Source organism: Microtus pennsylvanicus, chromosome 18, assembly GCF_037038515.1.
Source record: "Microtus pennsylvanicus isolate mMicPen1 chromosome 18, mMicPen1.hap1, whole genome shotgun sequence".
NCBI classification, from domain to species: domain Eukaryota; kingdom Metazoa; phylum Chordata; class Mammalia; order Rodentia; family Cricetidae; genus Microtus; species Microtus pennsylvanicus.
The window spans coordinates 3,872,380-3,898,362 of record NC_134596.1 but is presented as its reverse complement, the minus strand read 5'-3'; the positions used below and the strand labels follow the sequence as shown (position 1 = coordinate 3,898,362).

Genomic DNA, 25,983 nt, shown 5'->3' with positions numbered 1-25,983 from the left:
GTTTTGTCAGACAAGATCATGAAGTGAAATAGAGGTCCTAAGTCACCCACAAAGAGGCAAGAGAAACTCTGGCTACCTAAGAGCCAGATGCAGGGGATGTCGACTACTGCAACACAGCACAGCCTGTCCTGACTGATACAGATTTCAGCAGAGCTAGAAATAGGGAAAAGGCAGAAAATGGCTGGGTGGGTGGATGCAGAGATGGATGGGCACTGGCGTAGGCAGATGCAGGAACAGGCTCGCAGATATTTTTCCCCGTGCTGGAAACAGCTGAAGCCATGTCTGAACACACTAGAAGGAACCAGGCTGGGGAAAAGCTGGGCTCTGACCTTTATTTCCTATTGTTACAGTTCACCTACTCAACGGAGAGGAGTCCAGTAAGGAGACAGAGACGTCAGATGCAGGGAAGCTTGGGAGACAGATGAGCAGGGCAGAGGTGGGGAGCACAGAGGAAGAGGGACACAGAGTCAAAGTCAAGGCAGAGGAACTAACAACAAGCAGGAGGTGGGAAGAGATGGGGGAACCCAAGAGGCCTGGGCGGAGAGGGGCAGAGAGTTTGGGGAGGAGGGAGACTAAGGCTAGAGAACCTGCCAAGGGCTGGGGCAGGAAGGCCTGCAGGCCTAGTTGTAGCCCCTCGAGTCCTTGCTGGTAGAGGAGCTGGGCCTGGATCCGGGGCCGCTGCTGCCTCTACTCAACTCCGATCCAATGCTTTGGCTTTGCACGCCGCCTCCTGTGCTCTCCTGACCGCGGCTGGTCTCCAGGTAGCCAGTGGAGCCCAGGTAGCTGCTGGAGCTGGTGTCTTTGAAGGCCCCACGGCCCGCCACAGAGCCCCGACTGGACACCAGTGCTGCACTGGCACCGACAGAAGCCAAGGTCATGGGACCTGCGGCTGAGCCAGAGTCACCAAAGGTGACGTGGCTTATGGAGCCGGCGCCACGGCCTCGGCTAGTCTTGTGGCTCAGAATGGACTCAGGGACTACGCTGGTCCTCTTGGGGGTCCCCAGGCTGGGGACGGACAGGGAGATCTGAGTACTGGAGAAGGCCAAGCTCGGGCTGCTTTCCAGCTTCCTGGAGGCCTCCTCCTGCTGCTGGAGGTCCTGGAGCTCCACCTGGGGGGGGGGGGTAGCGTTAGAGTCCCACAGGCAGCGTTAGAGTCCCACAGGCAGCGTTAGAGTCCCGACAGGCAGGGTTAGAGTCCCATAGGCAGCAGCGTTAGAGTCCCACAGGCAGCGTTAGAGTCCCGACAGGCAGGGTTAGAGTCCCACAGGCAGCAGCGTTAGAGTCCCACAGGCAGCGTTAGAGTCCCGACAGGCAGGGTTAGAGTCCCACAGGCAGCAGCGTTAGAGTCCCACAGGCAGCGTTAGAGTCCCGACAGGCAGCGTTAGAGTCCCACAGGCAGCAGCGTTAGAGTCCCACAGGCAGCAGCGTTAGAGTCCCACAGGCAGCAGCGTTAGAGTCCCACAGGCAGCAGCGTTAGAGTCCCACAGGCAGCAGCGTTAGAGTCCCGACAGGCAGCGTTAGAGTCCCACAGGCAGCGTTAGAGTCCCACAGGCAGCAGCATTAGAGTCCCACAGGCAGCGTTAGAGTCCCACAGGCAGCGTTAGAGTCCCACAGGCAGCGTTAGAGTCCTACAGGCAGCGTTAGAGTCCCACAGGCAGCGTTAGAGTCCCACAGGCAGCAGCATTAGAGTCCCACAGGCAGCGTTAGAGTCCCACAGGCAGCGTTAGAGTCCCACAGGCAGCGTTAGAGTCCTGACAGGCAGGGTTAGAGTCCCACAGGCAGCGTTAGAGTCCTGACAGGCAGCAGAGCCCTTGTCCCAGCCCTGGGGCTCCACTCTCACCAACTTCACTACTTGACTCAGCAGCTCCTCCTTGCTCATAGGATAATCCTCTCTGACCACAAAACCTGGGGGGTCCTCCCTCAGGTGGGAGAAACAAAGTCCAGTTTCACAGCTCTGCCTTATACACAGATCCCGGTTGTCCTGTGCGTCTCCCCTCCCCTTAGAGCCCCAGCACCCCATCTCCCCTCTCCCCCCCCCCCCCCCCCCCCCCCCCGTCCAAGCTCCCACCTCACCCTCTGTGCCCCAGAAGGCCATACCCACAAGCCATACCCAAACCCTCCATCCTGACCCTTTTGTCTGCCCCTGGAATATGCCCTCCCTGCTATGTCTGAGCCTCACATGGTGTCCGGAGGCTGAAGTGGGGTGATCTTCTTTGGAGGGTCCTCTTGGCTCTGGCCCAGCGCCAGAAGGGCAACTTCAGCCAAAGGGGTATGGTTCTGAGAGTGTGGGAGCCCGGAGTTAGTGCAGGCCTAACCAAGCATGGCCCCATAGCTCCGTCCCCATCATGTACCTGGACCTCAAGGAAAGCCTGCACTGTGAGGAGCTGCACCAGACGCTTCTCGATGGTGCTCAAGAAGAGGCGCATGTCCCTATCCCGCAAGTGGGTCTTGACCCCAAGGAGATCCTTGATGACACTGCTGTCACACTGGGCCTTTTCGAAGAGAAGCTGGATATCTGGGGTCAGACAGGACATTCCGTCAGGTCACAGCCTCTCTGGAAAGGCAAGACCAGACAGCGAGGCACAACGGCTACCAACCTCAGAGCTCAAGGAGGCACAGAGAACCTGACGAGATGTCCTTTATGGCACACCTTGGCTGGAAATAAACCTACTTTTCACCAACCCAATAATGCCAGGGCTCCCAGAAGACACCCCACTGTGGCCCCTCACCGCAGGCCCTCTGGTTAACAGCTGAACCGGCCTCCCCACACGGGTGAGCGGGGAACCTGCTGCTCCTGCTGCCCCCTAGAGGCCTCACGCCATCTCTGGACACGCTTTGAACAAACATCTTCATTTCCTAAACTCGGCGGTTCTGCTAGTAACAGCAAACCACCTAACTGTCCCTGTGCAGAGAGAGGGGCCGTTCTGCACAGCCAGATGACCATGGGTGAACTGTGTGGCTCCAGATTCTCTGTTGGGAGTATAAACCTTCCCAGTGCCTCAGAACAGGATTTATTAGGATGAGACAAGGTTACTTGGAGCACGGTAGCTCCTGATACAAGAGGACAAGTGACGTTATAAAACAGAGGGGGAAACATGTGTGTCCTGTGCACACACGTAAACCCACACATAAAAAATAGTAAAACAGCCAGACATGGTGGAACACACCTTTAATTCCAGCACTCAGGAGACAGAAACAGGCGAATCTCTGTGAGTTCGAGGCCAGCGACTCTATACAGTGAGTTTCAGGACAGTCAATGCTGATACACAGTGAAACCTTGTCTTGAGCCTCCCCTCCCCCTTCCTACTAAAAAGAAAAAAGAAAAGAAAAACAGAGGGGATGTATGGTGTAGACACATGATGGGTTAAACGTTGCAAGACGCAGAAATGAAGCCAGCCAGCGTCAAAGAGGCATACAGGGACAGACCCTTCCGCACAGCCCTCACTCGGAGGGACAGCCCTGCTGGCCTCCAGACCAGGAGATAAGAATCGCCTGCACTGAAGCTGTGCAGTCCAGCACACGAGATAATGTTCATGCCAGGAGATGGAATATTCAAAACGCAAAGATGAAGACAGCACTAAGCATCCCACGATGCATCACCACACTACTATGTTGTAATGCTGTTGGCACACCTCAAGGGATTGACAAATGAGAAATCAATAAAAATAGCACAGGAATTAATGGAAAACTGAAAAGCCAACAGTTAAATGCGGAAATCTCCAGCGCGACTCCGTGCGGACTTAACATGGTTATAGACATGCGTGTGCACAGAGAAGGGCCACGTGCTGAGCTCTGCCAGGGGCCACACTCACCCTGCCACCCCCACCATGTCTGCCTCCAGAGACTCAGGAAGAGGAAGGCGATGCCTGAGTCAACACCAGGCGGCGCTGGGACCAAAGGCAATGTGGTCTCCATTTCAGTCTCTGAAAGCTCGCTCAGCTGTCCTGGAAATGAGGAGGGGACAGGACCAGAGAACAGCACCAGGTCCCGAAGGGAGGAGCAAGGAGAAATCCTCCTAGGCACCACAGGGCCCCACACATGTAACAGGCCCAGGCTCTGATATGGAAGCCAAGCCACTAATTACAAAACAGAGCTGATTACATCTCGTCAGGTGTAAGATAAATTTCACACAAGAAAGTGGGGAAGTACCCAACCATACAAAAAAGTATTTCCAAAAGACTGGTGTGCAGAACCAATAAACAACCCCCATCGCTCTGAACAAGACAGACTACAGTCTAATTCATGGTGGGGCTGCAGAGGTGGCACAGCAGTTAAGAGCATTTGTTACTCTTGCAGAGGACCCAGATTCAATTTCCAGCACCTACAAGGTGGTTTGCACCATCTGTAAAACCAGTTCCAGGAGACCCAATGCCCTCTTCTGATGTATGTAGCACCAAACATGCATGTATGTATATACATACATAATGCATGTAGGCAAAACTTTGTCACATAAAATATATAAATCCAATTTTTAAAATGTTTAGCTATTTAAAAATAGATAAATAAAATGCGGACTGGCAATGTGGGCCAGCGGGGGAAGGCTGAGAGATTGCCATGGTGATCCATAGCTCTTTTCTTCCTTCCTTCCTTCTTTCCTTTCTTCCGTCCTTCCTTCCTTTATTTGATTTTTCAAGACAGGGTTTCTCTGTGTAACAACCCTATCTCTCTTGGAATTTGCTCACAGAGATCCACGTGCCTCCAGATTGCTGGGATTATAGGCGTGCTCCACCACTGTCTGGCTGGTGGTCCATATCGTTAATCCCAGCACTTGGGAGGCAGAAGCAGATGAATCTTTGTGAATCTGAATGCATCCTGGTCTATATATGACTTCTAAAACATACAAAGCTACATAATAGAGAGACCCTACCTCAAAAAAAAAGCTAAAGAAAAAAAGGGGAGGGAAGGAGGGAGGGAAGGAGGAAGGAAGGAAGGAAGGAAGGAAGGAAGGAAGGAAGGAAGGAAGGAGAGAAATTGCTCTGGAGAACTGTTTGCATTTTCCAGTAAATATTAAAGTGCCCTGGCCTATGATCCAACAATTCCACACCTGGCATTCATGAGCAGACAGAGGAAAAATAGATGGATGGACTGACGCACCCCAGATGGGCTGCCGGAAAGTGTGGGACGGACAGAGAAGCAAATGCAGAACTGGCCATGAGCTGCCTTTTACTGGCCAGCTGCCCACGTGGCACTGTCTCCTTCCTAACCAAGAAGCTGGAGCCTTGGACACTTACCAGCCTTGAGCTTTTCCAGCTGAGCTCGGAGAACCTGAAGGCGTGCCTCCAGCTGCTGGGACTCAGAGCACACCGTGTCCACTTCCTGCTGCAACGTGTGGCACTGCTGCTCCTGCTGCAGTTGCTGGCTGTCCTGACTGGCATGCTCACTCACTAAAGCCTCCTGCATCTGCAGGACAGGGGCAGGATCTGGGTCTGCTCCAGGCCTAAGGAGGTGGGAGGAGGTATGGGAGGTAGGGAGGGTGTGAGGAGGATGGGCCTGGCTCACCTCTTTAATCTCTTCCTGAAGGTAGTATAGCTCGGAGTTCTGCTCGTTGATGAAGTTAAACTCAGCAAAGTTGCGTTCCTCCACTGGGAGAGAGCAGAGGTTCCGGGACAAGGAGTTAGAAACAGACCGATCGATTGTTAAGGGCTAAAAGACGACAGAACCAAAGAAGAAAAAGAGAGACAGAGCAATCAGGAACAAGGCAGAGACACAGGCTGTAAAAAACTCCATCATACAGCCTACAGATGGGAAAAGATCTTCACTAACCCCACATCAGAGAGAGGGCTGACCTTCAAAATATACAAAGAACTCAAGAAATTGGACACCAAAAGAACACATAATCCAATTTAAAAAAAAATGGAGTACAGACCTAAACAGAGAACTCTCAACAGAGGAATCTAAAATGGCTGAAAGACACTTAAGGAAATGTTCAACATCCTTAGTCATCAGAGAAATGCAAATCAAAACAACTCTGAGATTCCATCTTACACCTGTAAGAATGGCCAAGATCAAAAACATTGATGACAATTTATGCTGGAGAGGTGCGGAAAAGGGAACACTCCTGCATTGCTGGTGGGAATGCAAGCTGGCACAACCTCTTTGAATGTCAGTGTGGTGATTTCTCAGAAAATTAGGAAACAACCTTCCTCAAGACCCAGCAATACCACTTTTGTGTATATATCCAAAGGATGCTCAATCGTGCTACAAGGACATGTGCTCAACTATGTTCATAGCAGCTTTGTTTGTCATAGGCAGAACCTGGAAATAACCTAAATGCCCCTTGACCGAAGAATGGATAAGGAAAATGTGGTACATTTACACAATGGAGTATTACAAAGCAGAAAAAGAATGACAGCTTGAATTTTGCAGGAAAATGCATGGAGCTAGAAAACATTATTTTGAGTGAGGTAACCCAGACACAGAAAGACAATTATCACATGTACTCACTCAGAGCTGGTTTTAAACATAAAGCAAAGAAAGCCAGCCCACAAACCACAGTCCCAGAGAACTTAGACAACAATGCGGGCACTAAGAGAGACTTACATAGATCTAATCTACACGGGAAGTAGAAAGTAGAAAAAGACAAGATCTCCTGAGTAAATTGGGAGCATGGGGACTTTAAGGGAGGGTGGAGGGTTGAAGGGAACAGGGGAGAGGCAGGGAGGGGAGCAGAGAAAAACATAGAGCTCAATAAATATCAATAAAAAATACACCTGAAAAAAACCTGTCATAGCAAGAGACAGGGACAGCCACAGAGAGGCACCGCACATGTGCTCAGAGACAGAAGATCCGGGAAGACCCCAGGAAATAGTCCACTGCAGGGAGAAAGGAAGCAGAGCTGAGGGACAGATGTAGAGGAGGAAACCCAAGAGAGAAGGAAACACGTGGAAAGAAGGAATCAGAGGTGCCGACCCAAGGGAGGGACCCCCGAGGGAGGAAGGTTAGGGGGGACTCAAAGCAACAGAAGGGCGACTGGAGACAGATGGAGTCCCTAGGGCAAGGCAAGGTGCACGGCAGATACAGGCAGGCTGGGCAACACCACTTCCTCGTCCACCCTGTGCCCACTCACGCTCCAGGTATTTCTCCACCAACAGGTCAGGGTCGCTCTCGCCAGTCAGCTGGGCCAGTTTGTTCAGAGCGTCCTCATAACGCAATACTAGTTTCTCTTGGGAGGTCTTTCGGAGTCCTTCTGCCACCTCCCAGGCTGTGGGGGAAAAGCGATGTTGAGGGCTCCAGGGTCCCCAACAACCCCGCCCTCCCCAACAGGCTCTACGCACTCACTGGCTCCACTATCCTCTCCCACCAGGTCGGGTTCCTCTCTCCTTTGCCCCACCTTCTCCCAGTGAGCATCACCCTCTCTGAGGGCCCTGGGTTAGCACTGGCCTCACCTCGCTGCTCTTGCTTCTGCACAATGTCAGGATCTGGCTGTCTGTCATGGTTCTTGAGCTTGAGGAATCGGTGCAGCTGCTCCAGATGTGAGATCTGTCGCTGCAAGATCTGTGCTTCTGTCTCACTCTGAGCCACCTCCTTCTCTGCGCGCTCCCGCAGCAGGCCCATCTTGGTCTTGGCCTCTTCCCTGAGGGAGAAGGGCATGTCAATAAAAACAGAAGATGGGGGTCCCTGGGGGAGGAGGGTGTGTCAGTAAAAACAGAAGATGGGGTCAGCCTGCGGGCCTGGGGGAGAACAGTGCCGCTGGCTTCACGAAGATGATCACAAAAGGCAGAGAATGTTATAGGCTGGAAGGGCTAGATCAGGATGGGGCCAGATATGACAAGCCTGGTGGACAATCATGTGCCCAGTTACTCAGAAGGGCAAAGGAAGTGACCAGGCCTTGCCAGAGATTATTCCCAGGTGCAGGTGCAGAAAGGGCAGCCTGGGTAACACTGCAGTGTGAATGCCCTATAGCTAGAAACTGGCTGCACTCCAAGCTGGGCACACTCCATCACAGCCTATCAAGACATGGGGGGGGGGGGCTCCTGCTGACCCTGTCCTGCTTTGCTGTGAATATGGGCCGAAAGCTTTGATGTCATAAATTACAAAGGGTCACGTCTCCACCAGCCTTGTGGGGGGCCTCCTCCCAAAGGTTAGTTTGGGCCATTCACCTACAAACATAGCCTCTCCTGACAATAGCAAGCCCCTGACCCAAAGACCACTCGCCAGAACAGAAACCAGCCTATCCTGTGCCCCAGCTGCCGATCCACTGCAGGGAGCTGAATGGGCGGCAGCTATAGGCCATCCGGCAGACAATGGTGTAGCTAATGAGATTCCCTCCCTCAAAGTTAGAACTGAGAGAGCAAGGTGAGAACAAGACCAAGGATAGGAGGACACCTGCACAGAAGGGCAGAGGTCACGAGCCAGCCAAGGTGCGGAGAAAGCCAGCTGCTTCTGCAGCTACAGCTACTGACTAACTGCTCTCCACAGCCAGAGGCCTCCAGGGCTCCCAGGCCCTGGTAACCAGCCCTAAGTATGCCTGAAGCTGTCACAGACAAAACTGCCCATTTACATGCACCCAAGGAACAGGGTCTGGCAGAAGACGTGGCTATCTTTTGGGTTTTGCCCATCGTTGTGAATCTCCAACCTTCCGGCCCTCACCCCTACTGTCTGCTACCCAAGTGCCCTAGGGACTTACCTGGCGGTGTAAGCAGAGGTAGAGGATGTGCTGAGAGCTCCAACCGTCTCCCGAAGCAAGTGGATCTCCTGCAGGGACACAGTGAGCTGACTTCCTCCGGCCTTCCCACCAACAAGGACAGGCCTAGGCTACCCCTGCAGAGCAGCTCTCCAGGAAAGGGCTTTTTGTTTTATGTTTGCGGAGAGGGCGGGATATTTTGCTTTTGTTTTCTGAGCTGCAGTCTCACCTGTCCTTAACCTGCATAGACCAGTCTGACCTTGAATCAGAAGAGGGGTTTTAATGAGGTCCCAAATGAGAGGAAAATCAGGAGGACACGTGGCACAGGTAACTGGAGCTCACTTGGGGACCACTCACCCAGGACCAGCCCGACTTGACCACCACTAGGAAACCTGCTTGGATGTCATGACTATACTGGGATTCAATGTGCTGTATCCACCAAGGGTCTTGGGATGGGAAGCTGAGTGCCAATACTGGGAAGCAGTTGGACTTTTTAAAGGTAGGGCCTGCTGTGAGCTTGCTAAAGCCACTGACCTCAGAAGAGACCAAGGTTCTTCCTCCAGGTCCAACCCTCTGCTTCTCCCTCAATTGGCATCTCCCTCGTGCCTATGTTCCCTCCGTCATACTATCTGCCATGATGTGGAGACCAAGGTCCTAGGCAACATAATCCTGCGCAGTTTGGTTTCTTCACCTCCAGTACTGTGAGCTAAAGGGGCCTCTTTGCTCTCCAACGTTCCCGGGCTCAGATACTTTGATTAACTGACAGACCAACATATAATGTGACCTTACAGCTCTCTTTTCTAGCTTCAGAAATAGCCATGTGTCTTCGGGAGAAAGGAAGGAACAGCAGAGACATCACACATCCATCTACAGACACAGAGAAGCAAACATACACACAAACACACCTTGTTGAAAAGAACCCAGCAGTGGAGAGCCAGAAACTGAGGACACTGGTAATGCAGGACCACCAGATCTGAGGGAGGCGAGGAGGAGCTGTGCCCATGTCTCTTGGGATGGTTTTCGGAGGTTTAGCTTGGTTTTATAGGGCTGGGGTCTTGGCAGGAGCTTGGGCAGGAGCTACAGAGCCACACCCCAGTTCTTTTCATTTTGAGACAGGGTACAGATCTCTAGCCCAGGCTGGCCTGCAGCTGCCTTGCAGTCTCTGCTCTGGAGAGACGCGCAAATAGATACATGAGAGTGTGCCAGCCCTTCTGGAACAGTTTTGTATGGCTTGTTAGTGTTTTACAGATTTATAAGATAAATTAACTCAACAGAGACATGAGAGAAAACTAAAAGGGAACAAGGCAGGGCTGCACCTCAGCGTTAAAGTTCAACCAAAACCACACCATAAAATAACTGATCACCATCAGGAGTAGTGGTGCACGCCTTTAATCCCAGCACTCGGGAGGCAGAGGCAGGCGGATCTCTGTGAGTTCAAATGGTCTACAAGAGCTAGTTCCAGGACAGGGTCCAAAAGCAACACAGAGAATCTCAAAAAACAAAAAAAACAAAAAAACAAAAAACCTGATCACCAATAAAGTAAATGAAGCTGACTGTGCCCAGATGGAAAGCAGAAGCAAGGGAAAGACAGGGAAACAAGGAGTGGTCAGGGAGGTCCCTAACACAAACCCAAGCCCTCCTAGGGGAAAGGAAAGACACAGCAAGGGCGGCCACCCAACAGTGTGCTGCTGACAGTCGGTGTGTCCAGAGGACGAAAGCTGTGTGGAGGAGGGTACAACACGGTCACAGTGGGGCCACTTGTGCCTAAACCTTGACTTTCCAGTGCCTACTCACCACCAGGAAAAATATAGGACTTCGGAGAGAAGGGCCGAAAGGTTGAGAGTTCAATTCCCAGCACCCCCACTGGGCAGTTCACTACCTCCTTGCACATATGTACAAACTCACAAACACACATGCACACAATTAAATATAAAAAGCAAAATATTTTTTAAGAGAAAGAAAATGGGGGCTGGAGAGATGGCTCAGAGGTTAAGAGCATTGGCTGCTCTTCCAGAGGTCCTGAGTTCAATTCCCAGCAACCACATGGCAGCTCACAACCATCTACAAGACCTGGTGCCCTCTTCTGGCGGCCAGGCAAACATGCAGACAGAACACTGTATACATAATAAATAAATAATTTTAAAAGAGAGAAAGAAAACGGGAACTTGTTGGAGAAATAGCAAAGTGTGGGACAAGGGCAGGAAAGGTAACGAGACCACGGCACTTCCTCTGCTGGGAAGCAGAGACACACACAAAAGGAATAAAGAGGACAGGACAGGACAGGAGAGGGGGCGGAGACAGGGCAGGGGGGGACGGGAAGATGCACCCAGAGGACCAGGTGTCAGGGTGACTGTGGACTTTCATCTTGAAGTCACAATGCCGAACCTAGTAGCAATGTGACACCAGCCAGGGCAGTGGGAATTTCAGGCAAGGACGTTAGCGGCCACTGAGACCATATAGTGGGAGCTCCAGCAGACGCTTCTCATTGAAGGAGACTCCATTCCAGAGCATCTCCTTCTTGGCTAGGAAGGACTTGAACAACTTCTTTTTAACATGGCATCCTTCAACAGATGCGAAGCTGCTGGTACCCACAGGGACCTCCACAAAACACAGCTGGACCAAACACTTCCAAAATACCAGTTATGGAACCAGAGGGGTGGGGATGGGGTGGGGTGAGAAAGAAAGGAGAGAGAAACTGACCAAGGTTGAGGCAGAGACAGAGACTAAGAGAGAGGCAAGGGACAAAGAAAGACAAATTACCAATTTCAGCCAAGTATGGTAGCTCACTTCTATAATCAGGGAGGCTGAGGCAGGAGGATTGCCAGGAGTTCAAGTCTAGCTTGGGCTATAAAGTAAGACTCCCAAGGAATCTATATGTGTGTACATATATGAACACATACATATGTCCTGGTGAAGGACATATAGAGGTTCTGTGTACAGTTTCCACTTTTTTATAGAAGTTTGAAATTGTTTTGATATAAAAATTTTATAAAAGGGGGTGGAGGGAGGAAAGAAGGAAGAAAAGGAAGGAAGGAAGGGAGGGAGGGAGGGAGGGAGGGAGGGAGGGAGGGAGGAAGGGAAAGAAAGAAAGAAACAAACAAACAAACAAACAAACAAACAAACCAAAGAGGGAGGTAGGGCAGGTTGGCTCTTCAAAGGGATTCCTCTCTTCCCCCTGCACCGAGCCTGCATGGACTGAGTCGAGGTGAGCTGTGCTCTTCCTCTCTCCCCTGCACTGAGGTGGACTAGGGCCCTAGGAGCTCTGCCTGGGACATCGGGCTGCAGAGGGGTGACAGGGCCAGGGCTCCTTTCCCCCACCTTCTTCAGCTTGCGGTCCATGTTCAGGTACCGACCCCTCTCGATGCGCAGCAAGTCCAGCTCCTCCCGCAGGGCCGCATTCCTCACCAGGTGGATGTCAAAGTGACAGGTGACCTGGGGAGGATGTTCAAGCATTTATGAGGTAGATCCAGGACCTGCCAGAGGTGGGGACCACCCTGTTTCCTCCATGGGAGCCTGAAACCTACCCACTCCAGGGCCCTTTGATCTCCTAATGGGACCCCTAAGCCCACAGTGTCTGTCTACAGATGTCAGAGCCTGAGGTCCCTCCTAGAGAGCCTGAGGCACACACCCTGTCCAGCTGGTCTTCTAGAATCTGGATCCTTCTCTGAATCTTCATCTTCTGATTCAAGATGATACCAGGAGTCGAGGCTTTCTTACTCTGGGTGAGGATGTGGTTCTCCCACTCCTGGATCTGGAGAAGAAGTGCTGTCACATGTCTGGGAAAGAGTCAGTCCCTGTCGTCTGTGCAACCACGGGGACTGTGGTCCAAAAGAGCCAAAGCCAGCTCTACCCCTCCTGGTGGCATCTTTATTTTTTGTTTAGTTCATTCTGATTCTGGTTTTGTTGTTTGGTTTTTGTTGGTTTTTTGTTTATTTTGGTTTTGGGTTTTCAAGACAGGATTTATCCCTAGCTTTGGAGCCTGTCCTTGAGGCTAGCCTCAAACTCACAGATCCACCTACCTTTTTTTGTTTGTTTGTTTGTTTGCTTGCTTGCTTGCTTGGTTGGTTGGTTCTGGTTTTTGAGACAGGGTCTCACTGTACATCCCTGGTCGTTCTGTAACTCACTATGAAGGATGGCCTTGAACTCAGAGATTCACCTGCCTCTGACTCTCCAGATGGAAGGATTACATCGGTGCTACCATGGTCCAGGAAGAGGAGGATGCTGGAAGACTAAGATAGCAAGAGTCCCCAGAGCGTCCATCCACATGCTACATGTGGATTACTCAGCAGAGTGCAGACTGAATGGACTACTTAGCCCTGTCTTCCCAGCTACTGCTGTAGGCCAGATAGTGTTCCAGAAACTCCTATCAAACATCCTGAGCCCCAGGACCTCAGGATGGGGCCTAGACACAAGTTACCAACAGAGTGGGACCAGGACAGCCAGAGCTACAAGGTGAGACCCTGAGGAGGCAGGAATGGCTCCCCCTGAGCACAACCCAGCCAATACCATGATCTTGGACAGTGATCTCCAGAGCTGAGAATCAATTTCCAGTGGAGCACCCCATGAGGAGACCTAGTTCCAGAAACCTCGGCAAGCATACACATGCACCAAGATGCCAACTCCAGCCTCTTCCATGTAACATGTGCGACAGCACACGGGCCTAACAGACACGCCTAACACAGGCTAACAGACACGCCTAGTGGCTTGAGGACTTACCACAAGGTGGCAGTATTTGTCTCTCAGCAAGGTGACATTTTCCTGAACCAGTTTTCAGTGGTTGCTCTGATAAAAATCAAATCAAATCAAAACCCAAAAATGCTACCACTGGAGAAAACTGAGCAAAATGTACAGGGGTCCTTCCCCGTTCTGAAATGTCAAGTGAATCCGCAACCACTCCAGTTAAATCTTCAGTCACAACACAGGGCTTGGCGGTGCACACCTTTAATTCCAGGACAGCCAGAGCTACGTAGTGAAACCCTGTCTCAAAAAGCAAACAACAAAAAAGCCAGGTAATGATGCCCAAACCTTTAATCTCAGCACTTGGGAGTTCAAGGCCAGCCTGATCTACAGAGTGAGTTTCAGGACAGCCAGGGCTACACAGAGAAACCCTGTCGGTGAGAACACTTTTTCAATAACACTTTTTTTCATTTTCAATTCTGGGATTTAGTTCTACGCAATACAGAGCAGATGTCCTGAGAGCCCTCGGTGTAGGTTGACCAGCAGGCCAACTTAGAAATGAAGGGAGGAGCAGAGCCAAGTGCACACACCCAAATGGTGAGCTTCAAGAATGAGCTATGGAGCTGGAGAACTGGCTCAGCAATTAAGAGCACAGTTGAGAGTCGTACAGAGGACCAGTGTTCTGTTCCCAGCACTTGGCATGATGCACCACCACCTAGAACTCCAGCTCTAGGGCACTCCAACGCCCTCTGCTGGCCTGCACAGGTACCTCGATGCACACACACTTCACATAATAAAAACAAATTAAAAAAAATTAAATAGGAACATTTTGAATTTACACATATTATTTTTACAAATCACTCCTGACTTCTTGTGACCCAAACAGTGGGCTGCTGGAACCGTGCTGGCTAAAGCATTCTTGTCAAACACGCAGCATTGGGGTGCTGGCACAAGTCACAACCCACAGGCTTGTTGGGACTCCCCGCAGGGCTACATGCTGCTGTGGGAACTGACCACTCTGTCTGCACGGCTGCACTAGTCAGTTTCCACTACTGCAACAATAGCAGTGAGAGAAGGTGTGGGGCTCGCAGATCGAGGAGTATCAGGCCTCCATCAGCGCCCCCTTGCTTTGGATACCCGGAGAAGGCCCTAGGGAGGGATGGTTGAGAGCCAGCATCAGAACAAACCCATCCACAAGGAGCCAGGGTGCCGAGACAGAAAGACAGGGTCTCACTACTCCCTTTAAAGCCATATCCCCAGTAACCTAAGGACTTCCCATGAAGCCCCATCTTTTTAACTTTTTATTGACTCTTTGTGAATTTCATATCATGTACCCCAATTCCATTCATCTCCTTATCCCTCTATATCTGCCTTTTGCCCTTGAACCCTCCCCCCTCTAAAGAAAACAGAAAATAAAAGTATTAAAAAATTAAAGTGCAAGTTGGGAAGTGGTGGCACATGCCTTTAATCCCAGCACTTGGGAGGGAGAGGTAAGTGAGTCTTTGTGAGTTCAAGTCCAACCTGGTCTACAGAGTGAGTTCCACAAAAGGCCCCAAATCTACAGAGAAACCCAATCTCAAAAAAAAGTTAAAATGCAAATTAAAAAATCTCACAGTGGAAGCTGCAGTGTGCCACGGTGTATCAGCCAGTCTACCCTTTGGCCCAAACAGTTTTACTTGCAAATGCTCATTGCAATGAGTCTCAGATAGCCTGTTGTTGTCCTGTGTCAAGGAGATCCTGCAGCTTTGGGTCCTCAGGGCCAGCACCTTCACACACTCCAGCAGATCTTAGTTGGGTAGATAGGTGTTGGGGTGGGCCAACTCAAAGCCCTGGGTCTGGGCCTGTGTGGTAACTGAGTTACCCACTCCAACTCCTGCACTACCAGGGCCAGCTCTCTGCTTTGTTGGGGTGAAGGGGGTGGGTGGAGCCACCTCATCTGCTCTCAGGCTTCAAGGTCAGCGCTCCCACACTGACCCTGGGATGTTCAGGGGCCAGTATAGTGGCGTATTATTTGTTTAAATAAATTAAGCTTGCCTGAAGATCAGAAGCAAAGAGGCCACACTAGTCAGCCAAATGAGCCAGACAGGGAACAGTGGCACACATCTTTAATTCCAGGACTCAGGAGACAGAGGCAGACAGATCTCTGTGAGTTCAGGGCCACCTTGGGCTACACAAGATTGAATCTGTCTAAAAGAGAAAGAGAGCTCACACAAAGATGATCCCAGCAGTTGGGATCACATGCCCTTAATTTTTAAAAAATATTTACTTTTATTTCACTTGCATTAGTATTTTGCCTCCATATATGTCTGTGTGAGGGTGTCAGATACTGGCATTAGAGACAGTTGTTAGCTGCCATGTGGGTGCTGAAAATTGAACCCAAGTCCTCTGGAAGAGCAGTAAGTGTTCTTAACCATTGAGCCATCTCTCCATCCCCTGGGCTCACAGGCCTTTAAACCCAACACTAGGGAGGTGGAGACAGGAGTGATATGGCTGGGAAGAGAGAGGAATAGAAAGGGGATCATCTTTGTGTGAGCTCTCTTTCTCTTTTAGACAGATTCAGTGAGCATAAAACAAAAATAACAAAAAACCTTACTGATAATTTAAGAAAATTTAGAATCCACTACTTCAAAAAATGCTTCCCAGAGCCCAGCTTTAATCCCAACACTTGGAAGACAGATCCAGGCAGATCTCTGTGAGTTCCAGGCCACCTGGGTTATGTTCTGAGTTACGAGACAGCTAAGGGAAACCTGTCTCAAAAAAAGGAAAAAAAGCCAGATGTGGTGGCATGTGCCTTTAATCCCAGCACTCGGGAGGCAGAGGCAGGAATATTTCCAGGTTCAAGGGCAGCCTGGTCTACAGAGTGGCTACCAGGACAGCAAGGGCTACACAGAGAAATTCCTTGACCTGAGAAAAACAAAACAAAACAAAAACACACTTCCCCAAATTAGGAAGTCATCTTTTCCAATGGTTAAAGGTATTCAAAGTTGCTTTTTCTCAGCCAAATTTTAGAGCTTGGAAGCTATTTTATTATGCCTGGCACATTGCAGGAGGTGGAATTCTTTTGTAGCTCACAGGACAACTTCCAGCAACCTTCCAGCCTCAGTTTTCTAGTGCTGATTTTACAAAGGTAAATGCCACCCTTATCTCTGGATGGAGGCTTTTGGTGGTTCCATCTTTCAGATAGGTCGCTGTGGCTTAGATCAAATACTACAAGGTCTGATGGGATGACACCCGACTAGGAGAACCCACCTGCTTGTCCAGTGCCCGGGTCTGCTCCTGCAGCGCCTCTATTTCCGCCTGCACCTGAGCCCTGCACTTGAGTAGACGGTCCATGTCCTCCAAACGCTGGCTGTCTTTCAGTCGCTTGACCTGGCTCTGCGCCACGCTGATCTGCATCTGGAGCTTGGCTCGCAACACCTCCAGTTGCCGAATCTCCTCCCTGTCCGAGAGGAGCGGGGAGGAGGAGGTCCCTACCAGCAAGCCAGCAACAACTACTAGCTCCTGCCGGCTGCCCCTCACTGAGCCCCAAACCCCCACCCTGTGTTTCTCTCAACCCCTTCCCTCCTCTGACTCCTCACCCTGCTCCTCCCCTACCTTGTCCCTTCCCCAGCACCTGACTCTCTTCGAGATACCGCAACTCTGGGACCCTGTACCTCCTCCTGTCCCTCTCACTACCGCTCTTCTGCCCCTGCTCCTCCCTTACCCCTGTACTTCCCGACCCCTCTTCCTTCCTTTCCTCCTCCTAGGGCTCAGAAATCCCTTTCCGCTCTTCTCGCCAGCTCACAGTTGCTTGCTGACGCGCTGGTGAACCTCCTTGCTGTATGTCCGTCGTTCCCCCTCCATCACCTTGCATTGTCTTTGCAGGCGGTTGAGCTCCCAGTCCACTATGGGCGAGACCAGGAAATGGACTCAAAGTGGAGCATGACTGCCAGTCATCCCCAGAACCGAGGAATCCTGCTCCCTTGGGGGTCCTGCAAGCTAAAATTGTACTGCAGCCCCTGCCCTGGCATCATTTGGGACTCCCTCTCAGTTCCTGTGTCTCCCAGCCAAAAGGACCCCCGTTTTTTCCTAACCCATTCTGACTGGAGGATGTTCCTGGTCTCTGGCACGTGTGGCTAGAGAAAGTGGCACTCCCTCTTACGCTTCAGTGGGTGCCCTCTCTCCTGACTGCTCCTCCCTCTCTCCGCTTGTCCTCTGGGCTCATGCTTCATCTCTTCCCAGTCTCCACTCATCTCCCTACGAAGTTCCTAAGGACTTCCTACACCTCAGCCTAGCATCCAAGTCCCAAGGAGCCTGCCCTACTCATCCCTTCAATCTTTCCAACCAGGTTCCCAGCTTCCTCGCCCCTCGACTGAGAACTGACCCAAACCATCGTCCATAAGACTGAGAAACCCTACGCTCCTACCCTAGGCTGTTCTCTTCTCTGTGGCTTTTTTTTTAAGACAGTGTTTTACTGCCGGGTGGTGGCGCACTTGGGAGGCAGAGGCAGGCAGATCTCTGTGAGTTCGAGACCAGCCTGGTCTACAAGAGCTAGTTCCAGGACAGGCTCCAAAACCACAGGGAAACCCTGTCTCGAAAAACCAAAATAATAATAATAATAAAAGACAGTGTTTTACTATGTAGCCCTTGTTGACCTGAAACGCAAACTCCACCGGCCTCCCCGGCTCTGGGCTGAAAGGGGTGTGCCACCACGCCAGTGCCCTCTCTTTTTCTAATTTAAATCCCACTTATGTAGTGTAAGGAGGGCCAGAAGGAGTTGCTGCTCTTCTTTCATCACGTGGGTTCCTCAGGCTGTCAGGCTTGGTGCCAAGAGCTTTACTCGCTGAACCATCTCAGCGGTCCTCCCCTGGCGATTTCTGGATGCTGGAACTCAAACTTCTCCTTAAGTCCGAGGTCTTCCCGGCCACCCCACTGCCTGGCTTGGCCCCTCCACATGTCAGCAGTCCCCTCTGTTCGGGCTCTAATCTGACCTCAGGAAAGGGTGCTCCTGGGAGGCCTCCCCAGCCCAGGCTCTGGAACTTGGAGAAGCTGAGAACAGGAGAGAAACTTCAGAGAAATGGAATCATAAATTACCCGGTCCCTCCAGGAAGACCTCGCTTCCTTCTTCGAAGCGGGCGCTCCTGGTTGACATGCCCAAACGCATCGTGGCCACGGAGGCGGCACTCCTGCAGGGGACATCAGAGCGTGCGAGTCAGAGCCGCAGGACGACCAACAGCGCTGCGGCCTCCCTGGGTCTTCACTCCGGGACTTCGCTCACCCAAACACACAGTCTGGGTCCCGCCGCTTGACTCTGACTCGGTGCCCAGGCCGCCTCTCCGCACCTCCGAGCCGCCGGCTGGGGGCGGGGACGAGGTCTCGGCTCTACCTGCTCGAGTGCCTGACCTGTCCGAACTGCTCCACGCTCACTGTTGTGATCTGGTTACTGGGGAGACAAGGGGCCAAGGAAGCCTGAGGACAGCGGCAGGGGAGGGCCGAGAGAGGGCGGGAGAGGCCAATGGAAGACTCGGGACTGAGGGGATCCCTGCCGAGGGGCGAGCCAGAGGCGACCGCAGGGGCGGGGCTGAGAAGACCCTAGAACAGCTTCTCAACAAGTGGGTCAGGACCCTTGGGCCGAGGGCCCTTTCACAGGGGTCGCGAATCAGACACCCTGCACATCAGATAGTTACATTACGATTCGTAACAGTAGCAAAATCAACAGCTATGAAGTAGTAACGAAAATAACTTTAAGGCTGGGGGTCACCGCAACAGGAGGAACTGCATTTAAGGGTCCAGCATTAGGGAGGTGGAGAAGCACTGCCCTAGAAGCAGCCAGGAGTCTGTAAGGAGCTGAAGCTGGGGTGGGGGCTCCCCTTAGCTCTAAGGATAAAGGGCGAGGCTACGGAAGGTCCGGGGTTGTAAAAGCGGACGGAGGGACTGCAGGGCCGGGAGGAGGGTCAGGGTTCTGGGAGAAGCCGGCTAAGGAGGCGGCGCTCTGGACCTGCAGGGCGGGGACTTCAATGAGAAGGGGAAGCTTAGGGGCTGGAAAAGGCGGGCTTTGGGCTTTGGGGCGGGCCCTGTCATTTAAAAGGAGCGCAGCGCGTTGGGCCGTCCTGGAGGGAGGCTCGGTGCTGGAGGGTGTGTGGGGCTCGGCCTCCGGAAGACTAGACTAGGGCTAGGCAGGGTCCTTCGGCACCGGTCCAAGAAAAGCCTGCCTTGGCCTGGCTATTTGGGGAATTTAGGGTTCGGGGAACGCTCACCGCGATCTGTTCCTACACAGGCTCACTACGCACGCGCCAGCAACGGTTCGTGGCGCGTAGGGCCGAGGCGGAAGTGAGAGTGGGCGGAGCCTCCAGCGGACCCTCCGTCTGACTGTGCTCCTCATCCCACGTGGTCCTTTTGCTAGCGGGCTGTGGGCGCCACTGCCTGCCGGCTGGGTGTGCCTAACGCCTGCGGTTTCCTGTGGGAGGAAGTGGCTGCGAGGCAGCGCTCCTCCGAGGCCTGGGCGGGGGAGATCCCGCCACCACCCTTAGTCGCCAGATACTTAAGACTTCTACCGGTCACTATTGTTGGGGATTCCCTAAACGCCTCCTCTAGGTACCCCAAGTGCTGAACTGATTAAACTTCAAGGAATGTTAAGTCTGTTCAGGCTTCCTCAGCATCTTCCTTGCTCCCAGGCGTGGGATGTGGGATGTAGCCTCCTGTCCCTGCAATGCCAGAGGAACACAAGAATCCACCCCAAGCCCCCAATTTTGTCCTCCGTGACCCACTCTCTAAGCACCCTAGGATCAGTTTCCCCAAGTCTATCCCCTGAAAGACCCTACAGACCCCCTCCTCAAAACCCGCAGCTAGCATGCTCCCGGGGGAACGTCCTGTTTGTTTTAAACAAATCTCCGGATCAGCAGCCAGCCTGCTCCCGTAAGAACATCCCAGGTGCCTGAGAGAACAGGAGATAGAGATAGAAAGACTGCAAGGCAAGATGTCAATAAGATAGGATGTCAACAAAGCAGGTTAGTTATAAGATAGGAACAGGATGACTGTTGCCAGGCATCCATGCTGAGAGAGGAAACCTTTCATGCCCCCCGCCGCATTCCGATAACCACGCTTTTGCTTCTGTAAACTTGCTTCTTGCTGACACCCATGCTAAGAGGGGAAACCATTCATGCCCCCGCCTCATTCCGGTCGATCGATAACCACGCTTTTGCTTCTGTAAACTTGCTTTTTGCTCTTCCCTATAAAAAGCCCGTCCTCCAGTTGGCAGGCGCGCAAGTCCTCCGAAAGACTTGCTGCCCGCAGGTACCTGTGTTTACTCAATAAACCTCTTGCTAATTGCATCCTGTGGCCTGGTCTCGGAGTGTCCTGGTTCTGGGGTCTTCATCAGAGAGGAAAGGTCCTCTCTGAGGGTCTTTCATTTGGTGCATTGGCCGGGAATTGAAGACCTTCACCCAGGAGCTACCGACCCACCACCGGGAGGTAAGCTGGCCAGCACCCATTCGTTAGTCTGTGTCTGTGTCATTTGTGTTCTTTGTTAAGCTCTGTACGCTCAGATCTGAGTGCTCTGAATCTGGCGAGGTAGAAAGGAACTGACGAGTTCGGACTTTCCCTCGCAGCCTTTTGGAAGACGTTCCAGGGGCGTCTGGAGCCTTCGGGGCTCAACCCGTGTCGGAAAGATACGTGGATCTGGTTGGAGAAGGGAGGTCTGGACTCCCATTGTCTCCGTCTGAAATTCGGCATTACGCCGAATCCGCGCCGGCGCATCTGTATTGTCTGTGTATTTTTGTGCTTAATATGTTCTTTGTTTTGTATATCTGTTTGTACTCGAGTCTAAATCTGGTACCATGGGGCAGTAAATAACCACCTCTTTGACCCCAACTCTATGAAAATTCAAAAGGAATGCTGACAGTCTGCCCCTCCTTTACTTCTCTAGGCTGTGCCTTGCTGAGGCTGTGCTGCTGAACTGCCCTGCTTGCTATTGCAAGGGGGGAGGGAGCAGGGCTGTGATCTGCAGCGCAGCCTGGAGCCAGGCCTAGGCGGGCAACCAGCCTCTGAGCAAACTTCTCAGCAGGACGCAGGGCAGGGCATGGCAGCAACCCTGGCCCAAGTCAGAGAAGGGGGCAGCTGTGGGCACCCCCTGAAATCCTTGTGCTGAGAGTGACGTCCTCTCTTGCTGACCTGAAGTCCACCAGCACCGCAGGGGAGGACTGGGGGAGGAGGGCTGCCTTAGACAGTCCAAGGTGTTCCCTCCCCCTACAGCCAGTGCAAAGGTCTTCACAGCTGCTACTGGCAGTGTGAGGGCTAAAGAGGAACTGAGTTGAGGCTTCCAGACGGTGGACCAATCCTGACCTCACAAGTTCCCTGGAGGGAATTCCTCCTGGGGCCTCTGGAATCCCATTCAGAGAAAAGCTGCTAGATTGCTGTGAGTACTGAGGTGGGGTATGGGAAGCTTGTGCTATACAACTAGGAGCTCACTATGGACAGAGCTGAGACTGAAGCCAGGTCCTGGGAGGATCCCCAGTGGGGTTCCCTGTGGAGAAGGCTTGTTTTCCCTGGAAAATAAGGTGCTAGAGATTGAATGGCAGCCCCCATCTGCAAATGCCATGTAAAACCTTGTGCCAAAGATCTGTGGCCCTTGCCCAGGGGAAGTAGCTGGTGCTAACGCCAGGGTCACAGAACTAAGGCCTCCTGTGGAGACACATGCCAGCCAGTTGGGTCCAAGCTGGTGCTAATTCCTCCCCACAGGACCCAGTAAGCCTGGGAACCTACAGTAGGTTATTTCTCTGGGGTCGGATACCCTATTAAAAAGCAAAGGTCCCCTAAAGAACCTGGACCTTTCCATTTTGGCAGTAGGGCAAGAGATTGCAAGTAAATATCCCTGTGGCTGTTGGTAAATGGTAAATGTGGATTCAGGAGTGGCAGGTAATGGAGTAAGCTGACATTAAAAGGGCCTACCAGCCCTGATAACATCTGTCTTCCGGGGATGCTCTATACCAGTCATCATGTGCTGCATCCAGGTAAAAGCCTCTGGTTTAAAAATTGGGAAAATTAAATTAAGTCACTTTAAAATAATATGCTTATAAAAAAAAAACCTACAGATTGTTGGTTTCTATATTTCTTACTATGCAGTGTGTCCAGAGGAAAGTAAATTCCCAGCTCTGTTTAGATGGATGCAGGACTACACTGTCTTCAAGAACTATTGCTGTAAAAGGCCTGGCACAGGGCCAGGGCCATATGAACAGCCCAGCTGAGCTTCTAAGCCAGCCCATGTTTAGATCTGAATTTAACACTTGTCTGCTCACAATGCTTGTGATAAGGTGGGGGCCCCGAGTTGCCCCACAAGGCAAAGATCTGCTAAAGCCTCTCACCCCACTACGATGGCAAAGGGGGTGTTACTGAATGATGAGGTTGAGTTAAAATGGCCCTTTTGACTCTTTATAATGTTTATGGCTATTTTAAAAAAAACATGGCAAAGATTCTCATTTATTATTAATATAAAAAAGGTGCATTTTGGGTTGTTTTCAGATTCTGTCAATGATAATATAAAGGATGTCGCTAAGTTTTTAAGGTAATATGTTATCTAATTCTGAAAATCCACCATGCTAATGTTCAAAGTAGCTGTAAGCATAAATTGTCAAATGATATTTTTAATCTTGGTCAGTTTTACAGGAATAAGATAAAATCTCAGAATTGTTTAATTTGCATTTCTCTGATGATTAAGGATGTTATATTTAAGCAAATTTTAAATATCTTTCAGTCATTTCAAGTTCATTTGTTGAGAATTTACAGTTTTGGTCTGTGACATAATTGTACTGAAATATTTGTTTTTATGAGGATTAAGTTCCTAAGTTCCTTATATGTCTCATGATACCTCCCCATTCTACAGGTTGATATTACATTCCGTTGATTATATCCTTTGCTATACAAAAAGCGTCTCAGTTTTAAAAATCTTATTTATTGATTGTTTCTCTCAATGTCTATGCCACTGAGGCTGTGTTTGAAAATGAATTTTAAACTTTTTTTCCTTCTATAAAAAGTTCAATTTTGTTGGTTTTATGTTAAGGTCTTTAATTTGTTTGGATTTCAGTTTTGTGCATAGAGATAAATATGGATCTATCTTCATTCTTCTACATGATAATGTCTAATTAATTCTTAAAGGGAGAAACTGACAGTCAAAATGCTGGGCTCATGGCAAATCTCAGGGGGGTGCTGCAAGGCACCCCACTAATTCGGCCAAGGTAAGAGAGGGTCTCCAGGGACCAGTTAAAATCTATGCTCCTTAAATGATTAATAAAAGTTTACAGGCATTTTACCCAACCTCTGAAGGTCAGCAGACAGCAGTAGCCATGGCCTACATAGGACAGGCAACATCAGATATAAGAAAAAGTTACAGCAAGTAGATAGGTCACAAGATTATACCTAGTAAAATTTGGAGAGACCAAAAAAAAAATGTTAAACGAGGGACAGAGAAAGGGAAGCGAAAGAGAGAGAGGCGGGAAGCAAAAGAAAGATAGGACTCAGACAGATTAGGAGCCTGGGCAACAGAAGATCAAAGACAAATGAAGAGGAACACTGGAACTGAGTAAAGAATACAAACTGGACACCGTACGAACTAGAAATTTGGGAAAAAGACAAATAAATGACTCGTTCCTCCCTGGTCACTTCTGAATGTATGACCAAAGCCTTTTGTTGACCAAACGAGGGACTTTTGCTTTCGCTGCTGTTTTCAGTTCTGCAGGAGACGCAGGCTGCTTGTCTGCCTCTGCCTCTACCACGCCCTCCTCACCAGGATGACCACCTCTCCCTGCCATCACCGCTGAAGAAATCCTCACCTCCTAGCAACTGCCTTGGTGCTGTGCTTGCTCTAAAGCCTGCATGAGCTCTGACTGCTCACTCTACAGTCTTGCTCCCCTCACCCATGTCAGACTGTGATACAGCAGTCACCATGCTACCACAGGTGCCCTCCTGTGCCAGACTACTGCTCCTGTGCTGGGCTGACGTCGATGGACTATGGATCCTGCCAGCATCTGCATAAAGGACAGGCGAATGGCAAAATGGCAGGCTAAGCTGTGCCAGGCAGAGCCGAAAATGAGGGCGAAGCTTGCCAGGGGCACAAGGCTGGCGGTCCGAGCTAAGCAGGTACACAAGACTGAAGGTAAGCGGAAGGCGGGGGCAACATTGGTGGACAGGAAGCAAATGATCTGGGCCAGTAACCTCCCTTCAGGGATGGCGGCCCGACTGGAACGCTGAACTTGTGGCTTTGATACAAGCTCTACAGATGGCAGAGGGAACGTCTATACTAACAGCAGGTATGCTTCAAAGCAATATACAGACAAAAAGGACTGTTGACATCTGCTGAAATTTTGAGCCTCCAGGAGGCCACACATTTGCCAAAGAAGACAGCCATCATACATTGACCAAGATTGAGACATCCAATGTAATGGCTAAGAAGATCATAAGAAAAAAAAAATCATCCTAAGGTTTGGGATGCCCAAGATAATCATGTCCCATAATAGACCTGCCTTTGTTGCCCAGGTAAGTTAGGGTGTGGCCAAGACATTGGGGATCAATTGGAACTTAAGCTTACCAACCCCAAAGCTCAGGTCAGATAGATAGGATAAATAAGATTCTAAAAGAACAAATTGACATAATTGGCCCTGGAGACCAGCAAATGACTGGACAGACCTCCCTCCCTCCTGTCCTGTCCTGGGTTCAAAACACCCCGGCAATCGCTGCCACTAGTTCTGTTGCCTGGCTAGTTAGCTGCTGCTCATGTATCCGCTGACAGTGGCTGACCCTGGTGATGAAATCCTGAGCTCAAGGCTTACACAGGGCAGGCACATCCGCTATAAGGTGGGCTTATATCACCTTTAAGGCTCTTCTTTCCTAGAGTCAGAAACCCACAGGGCTCTGCTCATTTTTTTAGGGTCTTTTGAAGCACAATATCAGACAGCAGAAGCAAAAGGCAATTCTGTTCTGTTCCTCCACTGTGTGTCTGGGACCTATTGACAGGAATTATTTTTTTACAGTTTGAGATTTTTCCGGATCAGACCGTTTTGTGCAGATAACTTCAGAGAAAAAGCAAACACACCTAAAGCTTCCTTACCTCTTGATAGGTTTTGTTTTTCTACAGGAAAATCTTGTTTTAATCTGTGGGGTTATGAAATGATATGGCTTTCAAAAGATAAACAGATATGGTTTAATATATGATAAAATAGATATCAATGGGATGTTAAAACTTTTTTTTAATGCTGTACTTACAAATGTAAAGCCTGAGTAAGTCAGTCTCAAAAAGATATTTATGTCCTCATTCGCTGTCCTCTGGCTTTAGGGCTTTTTGTTTTGTTTTAAACATTTGTCATTCTGTATTGCATTTTCTCTCATTGTTTGTTAAAGTTCTCACAATGGACACAACCCTGTACATTTGGATAAAGCTGATGCTACAGGATGCAATGGAAACCTGTAGATGCCATGTGGTGCCAGCTGGACCGAAACTGACTTCTCCGGCACATTCTCTGGAGTTGAGGAACAACACTCCCGGTGTCTACAGCAAAAGAGATTTGTATTCATAATACTGAACTTGCCTCTTATGAGAAGGCATCCATGTGTTTCTTAGGGCTGAGTTAAGCTCTTTGTAGTCAATAGACTATTATTGCCACAGTGTTGGGTGCTATTCTCGGGTCTACAGTGGTTCACAATGTCTACCATGTAGT

At 50.6% G+C, this 25,983-nt stretch overlaps 1 protein-coding gene across 3 annotated transcripts; it reads right to left on the bottom strand.

Moving 5' to 3' along the window:
- Positions 1 to 313: 313 nt before the first annotated feature.
- On the bottom strand, positions 314 to 19,596 carry Odad1 (outer dynein arm docking complex subunit 1). 3 transcript variants are annotated; one of them, XM_075952557.1, is made up of 16 exons: positions 19,537 to 19,596; positions 18,558 to 18,722; positions 18,374 to 18,465; positions 17,085 to 17,184; positions 16,550 to 16,739; positions 12,252 to 12,374; positions 11,942 to 12,055; positions 8,627 to 8,694; positions 7,386 to 7,573; positions 7,067 to 7,201; positions 5,500 to 5,582; positions 5,232 to 5,400; positions 2,352 to 2,515; positions 2,180 to 2,277; positions 1,841 to 1,919; positions 314 to 1,109 (listed from the first exon to the last, which is right to left on the bottom strand). In XM_075952557.1, exons 3-16 carry the CDS (start codon positions 18,441 to 18,443, stop codon positions 621 to 623), a joined length of 2,070 nt encoding a protein of 689 aa, XP_075808672.1. In that variant the 5' UTR covers positions 18,444 to 18,465; positions 18,558 to 18,722; positions 19,537 to 19,596; the 3' UTR covers positions 314 to 620. The 3 variants fall into 3 exon arrangements, with proteins under 3 accessions (XP_075808672.1, XP_075808671.1, XP_075808673.1); XM_075952556.1 differs by lacking the exon at positions 19,537 to 19,596 and having other exon boundaries at positions 18,558 to 19,268; XM_075952558.1 differs by lacking the exons at positions 18,558 to 18,722; positions 19,537 to 19,596 and having other exon boundaries at positions 18,374 to 18,534.
- Between the last annotated feature and the right edge of the window lie 6,387 nt (positions 19,597 to 25,983).

Bases quoted from the DNA above. Each gene is read 5' to 3' on its own strand.
- Odad1 (XM_075952557.1), bottom strand. From the start codon at position 18,443: ATGCGTTTGGGCATGTCAACCAGGAGCGCCCGCTTCGAAGAAGGAAGC. The intron at 7,574-8,626 runs GTAAGTCCCTAG...CTTCTCCCTCAG, and splicing joins ACCTCTGCTTACACCGCCAG to GGAAGAGGCCAAGACCAAGA. The intron at 2,516-5,231 runs GTAAGTGTCCAA...GTCTGACCCCAG, and splicing joins GCTGGAAAAGCTCAAGGCTG to ATATCCAGCTTCTCTTCGAA.